Source organism: Eretmochelys imbricata, chromosome 1 (assembly GCF_965152235.1).
Source record: "Eretmochelys imbricata isolate rEreImb1 chromosome 1, rEreImb1.hap1, whole genome shotgun sequence".
Lineage (NCBI taxonomy): Eukaryota > Metazoa > Chordata > Testudines > Cheloniidae > Eretmochelys > Eretmochelys imbricata.
Genome location: NC_135572.1, coordinates 295,545,242 through 295,564,251, shown reverse-complemented (window position 1 = coordinate 295,564,251; position 19,010 = coordinate 295,545,242). Strand labels below are relative to the sequence as shown.

Sequence of the window (19,010 nt, the reverse complement as noted above, 5' to 3'; positions counted from 1 at the left end):
AGCGGTTCCCCTTTGGGGTTGCTGGGACTTTCGGGGCGTGCTCGTGTGGCTCTTCGCTACTGAAAGTGAAACTGGCGGGGCCAGTGTGTGTGTGAGGGGCGGCGGGGCGGGGGGGCGCGTTGGAGGGCGGGGAGGAGAAGCGGCTGGGGGCGGAGATCGCCCCTCCAGAGCTGTTTGTTCCTATTGCTCTGTGTGTGCAGGGGGGGGAGGGTCCTGGCCGGCCGCCTTCCCCTGCTCTCGCTGAGCTCTATGTGAGGGGATCGGGGCGCTGATGTGCCTGGGCAGGGGCGGCGGCGGCGGCGCTGCTGCTGCTGCCGGCGGAGGAGAAGGAGGCTAGCGGGGCTGCGCTCTGTCCGGCGGGCCCGGGGCCGGGGGGATGCAGCGGAGCGTGGGCCGGGGGGGAGCGGATCGGGGAGGGAAAGCCGCCGCCGCCGCCGCCCGGAGAGGCCGAGGAGGAGCGGAGCGGAGCAGCCCTGACATGCCTTTCCCTCAGCCTCCTCTCCAGCGGCCATGTTAGCCCGGAAAGCCTCGGCGAGCGCGGCTGCGGGAGCTGCCTACCCGGCGGGTAAGGAGAAGGCAGGGCGCAGAGCCCGGGAGCGGCCAGCCGGGACACGCGGCCTTTGCTCGGGGGCCGGGGGAAGGGGCTCGGCCCGCTGCCCTCCCGGCCCCAGCGGCGCGGGGCGGGGCGGCGGAATAATGATTTGCCCCGGGCTGGGGCACGGAGGGAAGCCCGGCGCCGGGCAGTGTTACCTCTTCGCCCAGAGGCTGCCTGTCTCCCCCCCCCCCCGAAGGGGCGCGGATCCCCAGCCCGTCCCCCCGCTGGCTCGGGATCCCCGGCGGTGGGGAGCGGGGATCTGGAGTAAGTGAAGCGGCGGAAATCGGATTGGCTGCGTGGGGGGTTTCTCGGCCAGACGGCGCGGGCGGCGCCCATCCGGGCTGCGCTGCCCCTTGGCATGTGCCCGGCGGCGGGGTCCATCGCGGCCCGCAGGGCTGCGCTGGGCTGACAAGCTCCGCGCACACGCGGGGCCCGATCCCGGCCCTTCCTGCTCCCTCCGCTGTGCCACGTTTGCGGGCCGCTTCCCAGGGCTTTCTGCGTCGGCAAAACAGAGTCTGGCGGCGGCAGGAGGCTTCCCCTCCTCCCCCCTTCCCCAGCCTGCGTGCTGTCAGCCAGGTCCGCCCCACCGGGCTCCTCTCCTCGCTCACCGTCTGCTCTCCCTTCCTCGGCAGGCAGGGGAGGGGACAGTGGCCGCCAGCTGCAGTCTTCCCCGGGCATCGGAGCCGGGGGATCCCGGACGGGAGCTGGGACCGGCCCGCCATCACCCATCGCCTTGCCGCCGCTTAGGTCCAGCAACACCGCCCACACGGTGAGAGCCGGGAATGGAGGGGGCAGGGGGCAAAGGCCTGGCTTGATCTATTTGCAGCGACCCTGTGCGGGCCATAGGACCCTCCCCATCCTCCCCGTGGTGTCTGGGGCTCTGCAGCGCCCCAGCATGTTCATTCTCCAAATGCAATAACCTCCCACCAGCCGCCTCCCCCTTCGTATTTATAGAAATAAATGTGCTAGGTGCCGTCAGGCTGCCAGCCTGCCCGTCTGCCAGAGAGCTGTGAATGAGGCTAGAAAGGACAGAAGGCGGTAGGATCCCTGTTAATTATCCTGCTTGTCTCATCATGTCTCATTATTCCTGTTACCAGCCTGGTTTCAACAGGTATTCTGATGGGGCTGGGGAGGGTACTTTTTTGAGTCACTTGAAGTTTGCATGGTTGGGATAGAACCCCTGGCGGCCATGAGTCCTGTGCGAAGGGGGGCAGGCCTCTGGTGTAGGAGGGTTTCCCAGGTGGTTCTCTGTAAAACGAATAATGTATAGACAGGGCTCATTTCATTTGAAAGGGTCTGGTCAAATGTTGCATGACTCGTTTTGAAGCTGGCACCTTGCGTGGATTTGGCATGGAAGGCCTGTGCTGGTACATGGGTTCCCATGAAATGACATTGCTTTGAAAATGAGGTTAGTCACTGTCATTAGAGGATGGCCTTTACTACAGTGGGGAATGAAAGCTGCTCTTTCCTCATTTGTCTGATTAGCTCAGGCTGATAGCTCTTTCCCAGGGTAACAACTATGATTGTATTCAGGGGCAATAGGTGGATAAAAGGCTGACACTGCTGCTACAGCACAGTGTACCTAAAGAGGCGTGTGCTGCCTGACCTGAAGGGGATTTTTATTTTTCAGGTCTGTGATATCTCACATTATCTTCCAGTCCTAGCTAATCCCATTGGAATGGAAATTCACAAGTGTACCACTATTTATGGATGCAAGAGGGCATCTCTCTCTCCTTAACGTGTGGCTGAGTGGATAGCAGATCTATATGATTATATGTTAGCACTAAATAGCTCATGTTTTTATTTCATAGATTTTAAATGGGTGAAAAATGTATGATTTAAAAAGCATTGCTAGAATATTTTTCTTTGAGCTAATACTTACTTTATTGGATGCTCACATGCTATCGTGGTAAACATATGGCAGAGCTTTAAACTGTAATGTGATTATGGGCTGATGGAAGGTGAAACTCTGCATTTGGATATTACTGTTGCACTGACTTTCTATGCTTTTGTGTTAAAAGCATTGGCCATTTACAATAAGAATAGGCTTTTTTAATGAAATAACACATTTAGGGTGCACTGGAAAAGAATGTGATAGTCTACAATTTGTGTCTGCATGCATAAAATCAACATCACTATATACGTAAAATACAGTATGTGTCCACAAATTCAAATGCCAAATTTTGTTCTGAGTTACACGTATGTGAATGAGTTGAAGTGCTGACTGAGTTAAAAAGAATTAGAGGCAGTTTTTAAAATTTTCTTTTAAGAACAGAACATAAGACATAATAACAAAAAAACACAAGTAATGATTGTGCAGACTCATGCGTCCATTCTTGTGGCGCTCCCTGGACTTAATTGAGGCTCTGCATGGGCATATAGTGATCCACTTGCATAGTTCTACTTACAGAGTTGGGAGATAGTCTTGACAGTACAGACCCCCAATCTAGTGGGGTGGTTTTTTTTGCTTTTTTTTTAATGCACAAGGGTGGCCAACCACCGGTATTGTTAGCTTTCGGGTCCTTATAACTTCTGATTGTTAGAATCTTTTGGGATATATGATCTACTGCACACAACATATTTAGCCTTGAATATTGTTTTAGAAATATTGCAGGCTGTCCCTCTAAATTTTGTAGGTTGTTATTTTGTGGTTGGTAGAAGATGCTAACATAACTTTTTATAGTAAGAATCAGATGTGACATTAGAATAGCGGATTGTAACTTTAAAAACCATTTGGATATGTCTGTTACATGATCATTCTAGGAACTGTAGTCCCAGTGACCTCAGTTAACACTGACTGATTAAAATCCCTTTAACTTTATGTCCCACTGCTTCCTCAAATCAGTCATGTCTAAAATGGAACTTCTCATCTTTCTATCTGAACTGTCTTCCCTCCCTCTATCCGTATACTTAAATGGTCCCCATCACCACAGTGTCTGAGTGCCTCCCAAGTAACTAAAAATAAAAAAACCAATCTATCCCTTTTGCCTTCCCAGACTGTAGGAGAAATAGCTTGGCTGGTTTACTGGATTTGAGTGTGTTGTGTATATGAAGAATTTATCAAGGGAAAAAATGAGTTTTGCATTTAATTCTGAAAGTGAAGAGGTCCATTGTCATTCTTACCTCTTACAGGAGTGAGTTAAGTAGTCTAGGTCCAACTCCTGTCAAAATTCTGTCTCCCACCTTGTTGGTCAACAATTTAATTGTTGGTGTAGTATAGCTTCATGGGGGATCATGGTCAGAGAGATAGAGGTGTGAAGATGAGGACAGAGGTTGTGTAATCATGGCAATCTGTGTTGCTAACCAGACAGGCTGTTGTGTATGCACCAGGTAGAGGGTTTTTTTGTTTGTTTGTTTGTTTTGTTTTTAAAGAGTGTGTGGCTTCCTCCTAATTCTTTCCTTCTCCCTTTCCACTGATACTGCCACTGTCTTTCTGGTCAGTCAGGCTCAAAAACATGGGAGCATCACTAATTCTTCTTTGTCCTTCTCTTCTCCAAAATCTGCCCTTTCCTCTCTATTCCTTACTTTCAAAATCCTTTCTTTCTTGCCTAAACTACTGTAACTTTTTCTCTTCAGTCTCTCATCTCTCCACTGTTGTATCCAATCAACATGCTGCAACAAAGATAATCTTCCTTACCTGCTGCCCTGATCATGTAAATCCCCATCCCTCTGTGAGTCTGTTAGAATTATTATTATTAATATAGAATACTGCCACAATGCCAGTTTCACCATAAATTCCTTTATTCAATCTCACGGCTGAATAGTAATTCTACAATTGCTCTAAACATATCTAAAAAGCCTAAATTAAATGCAGTTTAATACATCCATACAATAACAAGCATTTATAAGCATTTGATCATAATACTCACAAAAGGGCTAACCCTAGGGGTGCTTGGACCCATGCTGGTCAGCTCCAACTTGATCAGGCTGCTATTATCAATGAACCCTTAAAGAGTTCACCCTCTTATACCCTTTATCAAACAAGTGATGTCATTGTTTCTAACTTAGCTAAAAACCAGGTTTTGGCCAGTTTGGAGTTATTGCCGGTTCAACACACACAATCCTTCCATATTATTTACTATGCCTCATGGAAGGAAGAAAAGGCCCCAGTTATCTTATCAGTTACCCTTCAGGTCCAGTTTTTCCAATTAGGCCATATTCTTTCAAGGCCTTCCTATTACTGCCAACAGACTGAACCTCACATGACCTTATATATATATTCATTTTGAATTAATTCAACTTTTTAAGTCTTACAGGGTCCGTCTACCAGCTTCTTATCTCTGCCCTCTGCTCCCATCTACATCTGTGCTTTTATTACTTGTTGCACCCACTCTTGTACGCACCACTCTGCCAGCTTCTCCTGTATTATTGCAATTCTTAGTCTCCTTCTCCCACTGCCTAGGACTGGATTGATCTTTCTCTACAATGCATCAAGCAACTTTGTTCTCCTTCTTCATGACCCTCCCCAAATTTCCCGATTTGTAGTTAGCTTTCCATTACTGACCATCTTGCATCTACACCCTATTCTTTTGCCTCAACTCATAATTCTAACATTTAACTTAAATTACAGTATAACAGAGGTTCCCAAATTGTGGTCCATGAAGAGCTGATTGCTCACATGCTGCTAGTTCTCCTTGTTTTTGGTTGCTAAATCTCATTAAGACAGCTGAAAATACATTACTTTATTACTGTTACTTTCCCATATAATCAGTTACTCTCATTGCCACAATTGCTCACGTTATGTGAATTTGAGTGGAAATGTCTATACAATCATGAATGCGAGGAGAGGCATTCGTAAGACAGTCTCTTTATTAAGATGTGGTCCACGCTATGAAAATTGTGTGTGCTTTAAATATCTGATACTTAGTGCAAGCTCTTCAGGGCAGGGACTTGGTCTTAGATCTGTAAAACACATGATAATAATCAAAATCATTTCAATAATGCTGCTACATTGGTATAATATTGGCTAATAAGGAGATATTTTTAGAAGTTATGAACCACAGAAGCACTTGAATCCATCTATAAAAAAAAGGGCATTCATACATATGCGTGCTTGTGTTGTAAGCAGCTAAATAAGCAATGAAGTGTGCTACACATGATACCCATATGTCTCTGGTGTGTTGTGAGCAACAAGGCTGAAAGCCAAGTGCCTTGACCTAGCCTAGAGAGAAGAGTATGTTGTGTAACAGTCTTTCTAGAAGTATTTTATTGCTTTAACAAAATGTTTTCCCCCACCTATTTTTGTAACATCAGATTGACAAGTCCTGGTTCTACTTGATATCTCTACAATCAGAGCCTTTGTCAGCCCGTCACATTGCTTGTTTAATATGATTCACGTTATCATTTTGGGGTTCTGATGACAACATAAACTGTTGTTTGGGCTTTGGTGGAATTAAGTCATTGTAAATAATTATAGCGCAACTATTTCCTTTGGGTGATTTTATAGGGTACAGCGCCTGAGACCAACTGAGATTAAAAACTGAAGTTGAAAAATAATTTCCTCAGTGTTGACTACATAGAGCACCTTGTTGCTCCTGGGAAATGCAATTAACAAGTGAAAATGCCAGGAAGAATTATGGTCTACTCTGGATAAGGCTTACTTGATCCTACAGTGATGGGCAGTATAGAAAATCTTAAAATAGATTTATGTATTGACTGGGTATTGCCCACACATGTACAACTGATTGCTGATCAGTCCCATTTGGTTTTAAAACACTGGACACAATTTATACTATTAAAGTATTTACAGCTAGTATAGTTGTGGTTGTAGAACAGTTTCCCTTGAAACCTCTTGTCCTCACACATCGATACATTTCTGAAACATATATTTATTTTGGACTAAATTTTTCCATGATGGGTCTCTATTTAAGGGGATATGTGGATGTTATGTACCCCATCCTACCCATTTCCATAAGACGAACAAATAAAGTTTTGCAGCAGCCAGTTTAGAATTATGAAATGGTAAAGAGAGAAAACATTTTTACTTTTATTTTTTTTCTCTTTTGTAATTTATATTCCCAAATAACTCAAGCAGAGGAATTGTAGTTAAGTTTTAGTGAACACTGTGTGCTTTGATAAGTGTGAGAAGAAATGATGTATAAAAAAAGTTATGATTTTGAAAATATGGGCAGCAAAACATCCTATTAAGATGTATATGCTGTGCAGGTATATGCAGATGTATAACTCTCTAGCTGTTTGGTTACAGGAATTTACAAACACATCTGCAGAAGCAGAAGGCGTTTATAAACCTCTCAGGCTTACACTGTCAGATGAAAGGATTGTGAGTTCAACAAGCAGTTCACTGCGGGACTACGAAGCATATAGCCCTTTATAGCTCCACAGGCCCATTAAGCATGGTTCATGGAACTTACAAGCTTCACTGGGGAAGCATGTAAGTTCTACAAGTCTGATCTTGAAAAAAATATCCAACACCTGCTATCCAGAGGACTATACCTGCTAGGCCAGGTGTCGGCAACCTTTCAAAGAAGAAGAGCCATTTTTTTGTTTTTGTCTTTGTCCAAAATTTTTCGAGAGCTGCATCACATGCAAAGCTACTTGTAGAGTTAGAATTTATCAACTAAATAATTGAATATATTAAAGTTATTACTAATCACCAATACTTTTAATGCGACTTCTGCTGTTGGACATCTTTAGAGAGTTGCTCAATGGTCGGTGAATATGCCGTGATTTTCATTTTCGAGCAGGACTCAAGACTAACATCGTGCAGTTGGCTCCTCAGTTTGTTTTTGATGAAATTCATGTTGGAAAACACTTGTTCACAGAAGTACGTTGAACCGAAGATTGAGAGAAGCCCTAATTCGTATTTCTTTAGCTGACTACAGATCAGGTAGACAATTCCAAAAGTTGAATATAATCTGGTCTTGCCGTTTCAGGTTGTCTATTTCAGACCACTTGTGTTGTAGCCCCAGGGTGGATTTCTGCCTTTCCAGATTTTCAAGTTCAGTGATAAGATCTTTCATATTTGAATTCCATAAATCCTTGTCTTGCAAGTCCGCTAATTCAAGTTCAAATTGCGCTCGACTGATTCCCGCAAATGCTGAAAAATTCAATGCAGAAGTGTCAGCTTCAAGTGGTTTCAACAGAAGTGACAAAGTGGCCTTTTTCTTCTGAACTCGTGAAATTGGTCAGCAAATGCAGCCTGCATTTTGATGACTGTTTCTGCAAGGAACCTAACGTCAGTGTCACAGTCGTTTGTTTGTTTGTTTGTATTGCTTCAGTGTTGGGAAATGCACGAACATGCCCATCTCAATGTCCCTTACAAACAAAGACAGCTTTTGTTCAAATGGAAGAACTTCTTCCAAAACCGAACTTGTAGTATTTCCTTTTCCCTGTAGCTTCCTATTCAACACGTTTAAATGAGAAGTTAAATCCACCATGAAATTGAATTTCTGCAGCGAGTGAGGATCCATTAGCACCGCATATTTAAGGCCCGTTTCTTGGAGGAACACCCTCGTTTTCTCCAGACAGGACGAAAACCTCATCAGGACTGCGCCTCTGGAAAGCCATCTTACCTTGTTATACATGAGAAGATCAGAATATTGGCTGTTAACTTCTTGAAGAAGCTCGCAAAACTGCCGATGATTGAGAGCGCTTGCCATTATTTTGTTAACAACCTGTTATTTTGTTAATAATCTGCATGATCATTTCCATTACTTTTGAGATTTCCTCTGGAAAGGTTTGTGCACACAGCGCCTCCTGGTGGATTATGCAGTGAAATGAAATTACGTCGTGTTCCATACTTTTTTTAAGTAAAGAAACAAAACCTTTATGCTCTTCATGCTCAGTGCTCCATCTGTATCAATAGCAATTATTCTGTTGATGTCAGTATCTTTTTGTTTCAGACATTCAGTGACAGCAGATGCAATATCTTCGCCTGGGGCATGTCCTTTGAGTGGCAAAAACGCAATCAGCTCTTCCTGAGGACCTTGATCATTAACGTATCTGCCGAGTAAGGCAACCTGAGTGATGTCATTCACATTGCATGTCTCATTGCAGGCAATAGAAAAACCTGGTGCTGCTCTAATGTCACTAACCTGCTGGCTGGTTATGTCTGCGGCCGTCTTAATAGTTCTGTCCTTTACAGTCTTCGTAGATAATGGCATTTCTCTAATTTTTCTTAACTCTTTCACATTTGTTTTTAAAATCGCCAAAGAGGTGCTCAAATGTTTTAATGAAACATTCGTTCACATATTCTCCACCTGTGAATGGCTTCCCTCGTTTGACAATTTCTTGAGCTGCCACGAAACTAGCAGTTGCGGTTCCACTCGACGCCTTCATCCATTTAGCAAACGTACGTCTTGTTTGCTCTGCTTTGCGTCGGAGTTCCTCTACTGATTTTCTCCTTGCATCTCCAGCTGGCTAGGTTTCAGCAAACGTCCAAGCTTTCTTTTCAAAATGTCTTTCTAGGTTTGATTGCTTATTGTTGGGTAGTTTCTTGTCTCAAACGGGGCACAATGGGAGTCCAGCTGAACTCACTATAAAAGCGTAAGACTCAGTCCAATCATTTTGAAATTCTCGCTGTTCTTCTTCTGTCATTCTCTTTGTGGTTGTCATTTGTTTGACTGAAGGTATTTAGCTGATCTATTTTATTTCTGACTTTAAACTTTTTCAAACTGTTGGACGTTGGAACATACTAGTACAGACAGAGCAGGTCCACTTGCTTTTCACAAGAACTTCCGTGAGTTTTATTGGTAGACAACAGTTGCCTTGTAATGAGCCATTTGAATATAAACAGGAGGGGGCTCCAGGCTGCAGCAGGGTATTGGGGTGCAGGAGTAGGTGAGGGGTCTGGGAGGGAATTTGGGTGCAGGGGGGGTTCTGGGCTGGGGCAGGAGGTTGGGGTGCAGGAGGGGGTGTGAGGTGCAGGTTCTGGCTGGGAGGCGCTTACTACAGGCGGCTCCCGGTCGGCAGTGCAGCACGGCTCAGCAGACTGCCTGCCTGCCCTGGCCCCATGCTGCGCCTGAAGTGGCTGGCTGCTGACACGTCTCTGCGTGCCGCTGGTGTGGGGGGAGGTGGCTCCGCACGCTGCCCCCACCCCCAGCACCATCCTCAGAGCTCCCTTTGGCAAACTGCGGGGATGGTGCTTGCAGGCGCGGGCAGTGCATGGAGACCTGCTGTCTCCCTCCCACAACGGGCACGCAGAGACGTGCCAGCAGCCAGCTGCTTCTGGGAGCAGCGTGGGGCCAGGGCAGGCAGGCAGACTACTTAAGCCCTGCTGCACCGCCAGCTGGAGCTGCCTGTGGTAAGTGCCTCCTGGGCAGAGCCTGCAACTCGCACCTCACAAAAAACAGCTTCCCGCAAGGGGGCAGCCAAAGAACCACATGCAGCTCCAGAGCCACAAGTTACCTACCCCTGTGCTAGGCAGAGGTTGATGCACAGAGGCAAAACCCCAGGTGAATATTCAACCCCCATCCCTCCAAACTGGTTGGAAGAAGAAGAGTGCTGTGATTCCTATGATATGCTGTCCCTGGATCCTGTGTGGGAGAGGGAGGTGCCATCTTTCATATCTGATTAGCAGGAGCCTGATAAATCTGAACCCCGTTTAGGCTGTTGGTTGGGAGAAAGAGCTCTCTCCCACCCCAGAACTACGTGATGCTGTGGGAGTAGGGAAGTGGTGTGTCAGCTATTTTTGAGCCCTCTTCCCTTGTAAATAGCTTTCTAGTACTTACTTCTGCTTCTGTACATGCAGTCTCAAGAAGCAGCTGAGTGAAACTGAATGACTGGTCAGCAGCCAGGGAAGTGCTATCTAGAATCCAGTGAGAAGCAGTAAAAAAACTGAGCAGTCTTGTTAGTTTCATTCTTCTGCTTAGAAAACCTGTGTGCAGCAGGAGAAACACTGAAACTGTCTAAAGGCTCAGGAAGGCAGAACTATATTTAATATTTGGAAAGCTTATCTGAAAGCTTTATTAGGAAACAATTCCTACTCGCTACTGGTGGTGAGTGGATAAATGGATTTGTTTTTTAACTCCTGATACAAGACAAATAGCTACAGTTCAAGCAATGTACATCCTCTAGTGAAACCTACAGTACTTGTAAAATGCAGAAGCCAAATAGTCCTTAAAACCAGGCGAATCAAATGAAAAAATAAAATGAATTCAAAGGTTTAGATTGTGGCATTGAGCACTTAAAGAATTGCCAGAGAGATGGTTTCTTCCTCAACACCATCTCAGTCTCACTGCTCATAAGAAGTATTTTCTACTCGTGTCTTAAGTATGTTCTAGTTTTGTTGTGACTGTGCATCATAATATGTGGTTGGATTAATGTTTTGGAAGAAACCTTAACTTCTCCGATTTCTTGGCTTTAGTGTTTGCAACCTGCACTTTGCACTAACGCCACTTTTTTATGTGATTCTTATTTACACAATCTTTTAATTCTGCTTATACTGAACCCTTCCCTGTAGCCCTCTCCCAAAACCAAAAAACCCTCGAAGTAATTTCGTGCTTGTGAAATATGCCTTCCTGACAGCTATGTGGACTGAAGTCCTGTCTTTACCCACCAAAGAAATATAGCATGCTCAGGAGCAGAGCAACTTTCCAGACCCTGCCACACCAATATTCTTCATACTTAACCTGGAGGAATTGTCCGGAGGGGTCACAGGGCAGTTAAGTCTTCTTGGTGGTTTAATTCATGGTGTTTCTGGGAATTTAAGCAATTAGTTCAATATTCTGTCTCTCTCCACTATGCTTGAATGATACAAGCTCCTTTGCTCTGAACGCCAGTATGTTGTAAAACTTCATTTAAGATCAGTCAGATTTGATTGCCCGGGCCCAAATGGCTTTGCAAATAAACATATGCAGTCATGTTACAATCTTGAAATAAAATAGACCTGTTATTAGAGCTGAGTCAAGATGTATGTAGAAAAACAATAAACTCAGCAGAAAAAATCACCAAGAATTCTAGAGGGTTTCCATATTATGAAAACTAAAGATGTGCAAACTGAAAGAATATCATCAAAACCTCAAGCTTTCATCCAGGTTGTCTGCTTTTCAGGAAACAAATGATTTTACAAAGAAATGTCTGTCATATTAGAGTAAAACCCTTGATAAAACAATGTAATCTGCTAACGGTGCACTACACGGGGGATTTTCTCCTGGGGAAGCCCTTTCCTCCGCAGTTAAAACATTGCTTGATCTCAGAGTGTACTCTTATCATTTCTGAATTTCATTTTGACATTAGTGCACTTTTGGTTACTGATTTGGCACACATTTTGAGGCCGGTAAGTCAGGTGGTGAGATGGCAGGAGAAATCTTCACACATTTGTGTAAGACCAAGCTGAAAGAATGACAAGCTATTTGTATTACAGTAAAATGTAGAGACCTCAACCAAGAGTGGTGTTCCATTTTGTCCATTGGTGCACCATACAGACACATAGAGAAAGCCCATGCTCTGAGTAGCTTACACTCTAAATAGACAGGTTTCAGAGTATCAGCTGTGTTAGTCTGTTTCCGCAAAAAGAAAAGGAGTACTTGTGGCACCTTAGAGACTAGTAAATTAATTTGAGCATAAGCTTTCGTGAGCTACAGCTCACTTCTTCAGATGCATGCCTTGGAATATACAGTGGGGAGATTTATATACATAGAGAACATGAAACAGTGGGTGTTACCATACGTACTCTAACAAGAGTGATCAGGTCAGGTGAGCTATTACCAGCAGGAGAGCGGGGGGAGGGGGAGAAACCTTTTGTAGTGATAATCAAGGTGGGCCATTTCCAGCAGTTGACAAGAACCTCTGAGGAACAGTGGGGCGGGTGGGGGGGAGGATAAACTTGGGAAAATAGTTTTACTTTGTGTAATGACCCATCCACTCCCAGCATTTGCTCAAGAAACTCCCTGAAAAAGCACAAGAACAAATCCGCACAGACACACCCCTGGAACCGCAACCAGGGTATTCTATCTGCTATCCAAGATCCATAAACCTGGAAATCCTGGACGCCCCATCATCTCAGGCATTGGCACCCTGACAGCAGGATTGTCTGGCTATGTCGACTCACTCCTCAGGCCCTACGCTACCAGCACTCCCAGCTATCTTCGAGACACCACTGACTTCCTGAGGAAACTACAATCCGTCGGTGATCTTCCTGAAAACACCATCCTGGCCACTGTGGATGTAGAAGCCCTCTACACCCACATTCCACACAAAGATGGACTACAAGCCGTCAGGAACGGTATCCCCGATAATGTCACAGCAAACCTGGTGGCTGAACATTGTGACTTTGTCCTCACCCATAACTATTTCACATTTGGGGACAATGTATACCTTCAAATCAGCGGCACTGCTATAGGTACCCGCATTGTCCCACAGGATGCCAACATTTTTATGACTGACTTAGAACAACGCTTCCTCAGCTCTCGTCTCCTAATGCCCCTGCTCTACTTGTGCTACATTGATGACCTCTTCATCATCTGGACCCATGGAAAAGAAGCCCTTCAGGAATTCCACCATGATTTCAACAATTTCCATCCCACCATCAACCTCAGCCTGGACCAGTCCACACAAGAGATCCATTTCCTGGACACTACGGTGCTAATAAGTGACGGTCACATAAACACCACTCTATACCGGAAACCCACTGACCACTATACCTACCTACATGCCTCCAGCTTTCATCCAGACCACGCCACACGATCCATTGTCTACAGCCAAACTCTACGATACAACCACATTTGCTCCAACCCCTCAGACAGAGACAAACACCTACAAAATCTCTATCAAGCATTCTTACAACTACAGTACCCACCTGCGGAAGTGAAGAAACAGATTGACAGAGCCAGAAGAGTACCCAGAAGTCACCTACTACAGGACAGGCCCAACAAAGAAAATAACAGAACGCCACTAGCCATCACCTTCAGCTTCACCATCACCTTCAACTAAAACCTCTCCAATGCATCATCAAGGATCTACAACCTATCCTGAAGGACAACCCATCACTCTCACAGATCTTGGGAGACAAGCCAGTCCTTGCTTACAGACAGCCCCCCAACCTGAAGCAAATACTCACCAGCAACCACACAACAAAAACACTGACCCAGGAACCTATCCTTGCAACAAAGCCCATTGCTAACTGTGTCCACATATCTATTCAGGGGACCTCATCATAGGGCCTAATCACATCAGCCACACTATCAGAGGCTCGTTCACCTGCACATCTACCAATGTGATATATGCCATCATGTGCCAGCAATGCCCCTCTGCCATGTGCATTGGCCAAACTGGACAGTCTCTACATAAAAGAATAAATGGACACAAATCAGACGTCAAGAATGACAACATTCAAAAACCAGTCGGAGAACACTTCAATCTCTTTGGTCACTCGATTACAGACCTAAAAGTGGCAATTCTTCAACAAAAAAACTTCAGAAACAGACTCCAACGAGAGACTGCTGAATTGGAATTAATTTGCAAACTGGATACAATTAACTTAGGCTTGAATAAAGACTGGGAGTGGATGGGTCATTACACAAAGTAAAACTATTTTCTCATGTTTATTCCTCCCCCCCCCCCCCCCCCTGTTCCTCAGACATTCTTGTCAACTGCTGGAAATGGCCCACCTTGATTATCACTACAAAAGGTTCCCCCCCACACCTGCTCTCCTGCTAGTAATAGCTCACCTTACCTGATCACTCTCGTTACAGTGTGTATGGTAACACCTATTGTTTCATGTTCTCTGTGTATATATATCTCCCCACTGTATTTTCCACTGCATGCATCCGATGAAGTGAGCTGTAAGCTCTCGATAGCTTATGCTCAAATAAATTTGTTAGTCTCTAAGGTGCCACAGGTACTCCTTTTCTTTTTACTCTAAATAGACAAGCAGTCAAAGAGTGGAAGAAAGGAAGTATTTCCTTCCTATTTTACAGATACGGAATTGAGGAGTCAAAGAGATTAAAGGAAATCTGTGGTAGAGCTGGGAGATCTCCAAAGTCCCAGCCCAGTTCTTTATCTGCAAAACCATCTTGCCTCTCTGTTCTACCTTTTAGTGTCTGTCACTGGTAAAAACTGAAAGTTTGTTATTGACAAGATTTTATCAAGACATTCATCCAATAATCTTTGTCCAGTTCGTTAATGGAAAACTAACCAAAGACAATGCCTTTATTTTGCTTATGTCCCACATGAGTAATATCACAGAGGTAGTCTGGCATTCTGGTTTCAATAATATTTTTGAAATTAATCCGTGAGTGTCATTCACAGCCCATGTCTTGATACTGGAGTTGTGAAATTGACTTCAAAGATTGATATGATTGTGTTAATGACTTAGAACCCGTATTTGTTAAATGAATCTTAAACACTTAGGGTTGCATAGCATTAGCTTCACTATTTTATCCTTGCAAGTTTTTCCAAGAAATTAATATAGAAAAATCAGACCCCATGTCATTATAACTGATATATCCAAGTTCATTACAGGCAGGAATGAAGAAGATGCATTTCGATTCTTAAGGCCTGTTTGTCAGAAATACTGAGTATCCACAACTTCACTTGAAGTCACTGGGAGTTGTGGGCTCTGAGACCACTCAAAAATCAGGTCCTTAGACCCAAGCTTATCCCATCAGTACATTGACTACATTTTTGTTACTGTAATTTGAATTAATTAATTACATTAAAACTTAGTTGTGTTATCCTTTTACTCTAAGACTCAAATTTATTCTTCCATTGACTTCAATTGAATTACACTAAGGATGAATTTGAGTTGTAAAGTTACAGAAAGTTATTTTTTATTTTAATTTACAGCTTGAAATTAATGTATTTATGGATTGTTTAAGGCCCTTTTTATGAGAGAGAATGTCCTCCGCATAAAGCAAATGAGAAATTACAAAGATATCTGTGTTAGGAACCAGGGTTTGCTTATATATTTCTTGTTTCTCATTACAAATAGCTGTTACGTAAATAGTTGCTTTTCGCAACTCTGATCACATATTTTATTGTTTGAAAATGCTTGAGATTCATGCTTAATCCATCATACAAACTATACAAAAACAAAACATAATTTCTAAATCCAGTCCTAATTTTTTTTAATTACAGAGAGCGGAAAATAGATTTTGATTGTACGCTCTTTGAGGCATGGATTTTTTTTTTATGGTTTAGTGTTTGTCCAGTGTCCAGCAATCAATCCTGATAGGTGCTATAGTAATAGAAGTACAGTACCCAGTTTGGCAAAGTGCTTAAGCATGTGCTTTAAGTCCTACTGATGTAAATGCATTGCTGAATTGTACCTATAGAGTCTATAAATGTTAAACTCGGTCTCTTGCACTTTCGTAACATCCAGATTTTTTTTTCTTTTGAAATGTCAAAACTCATTCCCTTCCATTTAAAATTGTATATGACAGCCTTTGTCCCACAGCAAATTTTGGCAGGAGTTAAAATCCTGATTTGTAAGAATTTGTGGAGTTGGGGGAACTAAAGGTGCCTTATCAATAGAAGTTCCTGCCGGTGATGTGAATCTCAAGCATAACTGAAACTGCTACTTTGTATTCTCTAGAGTCAAGTTTAATTTCCCTCCAGCATATTTTTTGATATTACTGGGCTGTTGCCTTACAGATTCTCTGGAGAAATTATTAAGCCCATGATATTACCATACCCTTATTTGCCTTGCTGCAGACCTCTTATTTAAATGGTCATGACAGTGAGGAAAGTCTAGAAGTGTAAGAGATGCTAAGATCTTTAAAATGGGACCAGTAACGAAAGATATCCTGGGATATTGGTCATATGTTTAACCTAGCTGTAAGCAGCTTTAGAAAAATGGTTAATTGAAGTAAATTGGGCCTGGTGGGGGGACAGAAGAAGTAATTTTGAAACATTAAAAAATGTGTAGAACTGAATGTTCTAATTGGAAAAATATTATTTTGAATTTTAGGTTGGAGGCAATAAGCACACAATGAATGAGCACCTGCACGTTGGTAGCCACGGACAGATTCAGGTTCAACAGCTGTTTGAAGATAATAGCAACAAGAGGACAGTTCTAACAACACAACCAAATGGGCTTGCAGCAGTAAGCAAATCTGGATTGTCAGTGGTGCCGGACAGACAGATAGACAGTGCTCATAGACGACAGGGGAGCTCCAGTTCTTTAAAATCGACAGATGGGACAGGGAAGGTGAAAGCCTCCTTTATGATACCAGAGCAAGCAATGAAGCAATACATGCAAAAACTAACAACCTTTGAGCATCATGAAATTTTCAGTTACCCTGAAATATACTTTTTGGGTCCAAATGCAAAGAAGCGGCCAGGTGTGATTCAAGGTCCAAACAATAGTGGTTATGATGATGACCAGGGGTCTTACGTGCAAGTACCCCATGATCATATTGCATACAGGTATGAGGTCCTGAAAGTAATAGGGAAAGGAAGTTTTGGGCAAGTTGTGAAGGCTTATGATCACAAGACCCATCAACATGTGGCGTTAAAAATGGTGAGAAATGAAAAACGTTTCCACCGCCAAGCTGCAGAAGAAATTAGAATTCTGGAGCATCTAAGGAAACAGGATAAGGATAACAACATGAATGTTATTCACATGCTGGAAAACTTTATATTCCGCAGCCATATCTGCATGACATTTGAGTTGCTGAGCATGAACCTTTACGAGCTAATAAAGAAAAACAAATTTCAGGGCTTCAGCCTGCCATTAGTCCGCAAGTTTGCCCACTCAATTTTACAGTGCTTAGATGCTTTGCACAAGAATAGAATCATTCACTGTGACCTTAAACCAGAGAACATTCTGTTGAAGCAACAGGGTAGAAGTGGTATTAAAGTTATTGATTTTGGCTCTAGTTGTTATGAGCATCAACGTGTCTATACATACATTCAGTCACGTTTCTACCGTGCTCCAGAAGTGATCCTGGGTGCTCGTTATGGAATGCCTATCGATATGTGGAGCTTGGGCTGCATTCTAGCAGAGCTTTTAACCGGTTACCCGCTCTTACCTGGAGAAGATGAAGGGGACCAACTGGCTTGTATGATAGAGCTACTGGGCATGCCGTCCCAAAAACTACTGGATTCATCCAAACGAGCCAAAAATTTTGTGAGCTCTAAAGGTTATCCCCGTTATTGTACCATTACCACATTGTCTGATGGTTCTATAATACTCAATGGTGGCCGCTCCCGAAGGGGAAAATTGCGTGGCCCACCGGAGAGCCGAGAGTGGGGGAACGCATTAAAGGGATGTGATGATCCCCTCTTCCTTGACTTCTTAAAACAGTGTTTAGAATGGGATCCTGCTATACGCATGACACCCAGCCAGGCTTTACGGCATCCCTGGCTTAGGAGACGTTTGCCAAAGCCTCCAACTGGAGAGAAGGCATCGGCAAAACGAATAACAGAAAGCACTGGTGCTATAACGTCAATTTCCAAGTTACCTCCAACATCAAGCTCGGCTTCAAAACTTAGGACTAATTTGGCACAGATGACAGATGCCAATGGGAATATTCAGCAGAGAACAGTGTTGCCAAAACTCGTTAGCTGAGTTTGAATAACCCAATGCTGGTCATACGAGAAATGCTACATTGCTGAGCCTTATTCGTATGAAAAAGTAGCTCAGATTTTTATTTGCTCAATAACTTTATTCATTTGTATCTTTTCAGCACTCATTTTAAATGTAAGAAATTTTGATTTTGTTTTTATAAAAATATGGGGACAATGCTTTAAGTTTTTATACTTATTTTTAAAAGTGTTTGTTTTCTAAAGTACAATTAGCCTTACTGTAATTAGTGTGGTACAGTAATAAACATCAGTGGCAGGCCACTGGTTACAACACGACTGTCATGCATTACAGCTTAGTGTCAAAGGTGTTAACCATTTTTTTCCACATGGTTCATGTTAGTTTTCCCGTGGACAGAGGTGAAAGTGGGCTGGTACCGGCAGCAGTGCTTTAAGGACTCTCCTTAAAGTCACTTCCCCGTTTTCCCCGCCCCCCCCCCACCCCGGGGCTGCCAGTGTGGGGGGGATGGGGCAGCTGCCCCAGGGCCCAGAGATTTAAAAGAGCCCGGGGCTCCTAGCTGCTGCTACTGCAGCATCGGCTGGTGCCCCGGGCCCTTTCAGTTGCCACCGGAGCCCTGGGTGGTGCAGGCCAGGCAGCGTGGAATGGCTGGCTGGGGGAGGCTGACCCCCCACCCCCACCCCTTCCACCCAAGGCCCCGCCCCTTCCCGGGGCCCATACTGGTAAGTCTTTTATCTTACTTTCACCCCTGCCCTTGGGGTAAATTTGCAATACTCTTCCTTCTCTGAATTCATTTACAGATATAAGTCCTGATCCTACAAACACTTACACAAGTGCTTAATTTGATGCCGGTGAGTCTAGTCACATGAGTACAGTCAAGCACCTGTGGAATGGGGGCCATAGCATGTTTTCATTTTCCATATAGTAGCTTGGAAGAAATGATATTTTGTAACAATGATATAGCTACATCCT

The 19,010-nt window shown here is 43.9% G+C and overlaps 1 protein-coding gene across 2 annotated transcripts; it reads left to right on the top strand.

Moving 5' to 3' along the window:
• Nucleotides 1-441: 441 nt before the first annotated feature.
• DYRK2 (dual specificity tyrosine phosphorylation regulated kinase 2) lies at nt 442-18,566 on the top strand. Of its 2 annotated transcripts, XM_077833265.1 has the most exons (3): nt 442-565; nt 1,228-1,364; nt 16,464-18,566. In XM_077833265.1, the coding sequence occupies exons 1-3, from the start codon at nt 511-513 to the stop codon at nt 18,063-18,065; spliced, it is 1,794 nt and encodes a 597-aa protein (XP_077689391.1). In that variant the 5' UTR covers nt 442-510; the 3' UTR covers nt 18,066-18,566. The 2 variants fall into 2 exon arrangements, with proteins under 2 accessions (XP_077689391.1, XP_077689398.1); XM_077833272.1 differs by lacking the exons at nt 442-565; nt 1,228-1,364 and adding an exon at nt 8,441-8,564.
• The last annotated feature ends 444 nt before the right edge of the window (nt 18,567-19,010 follow it).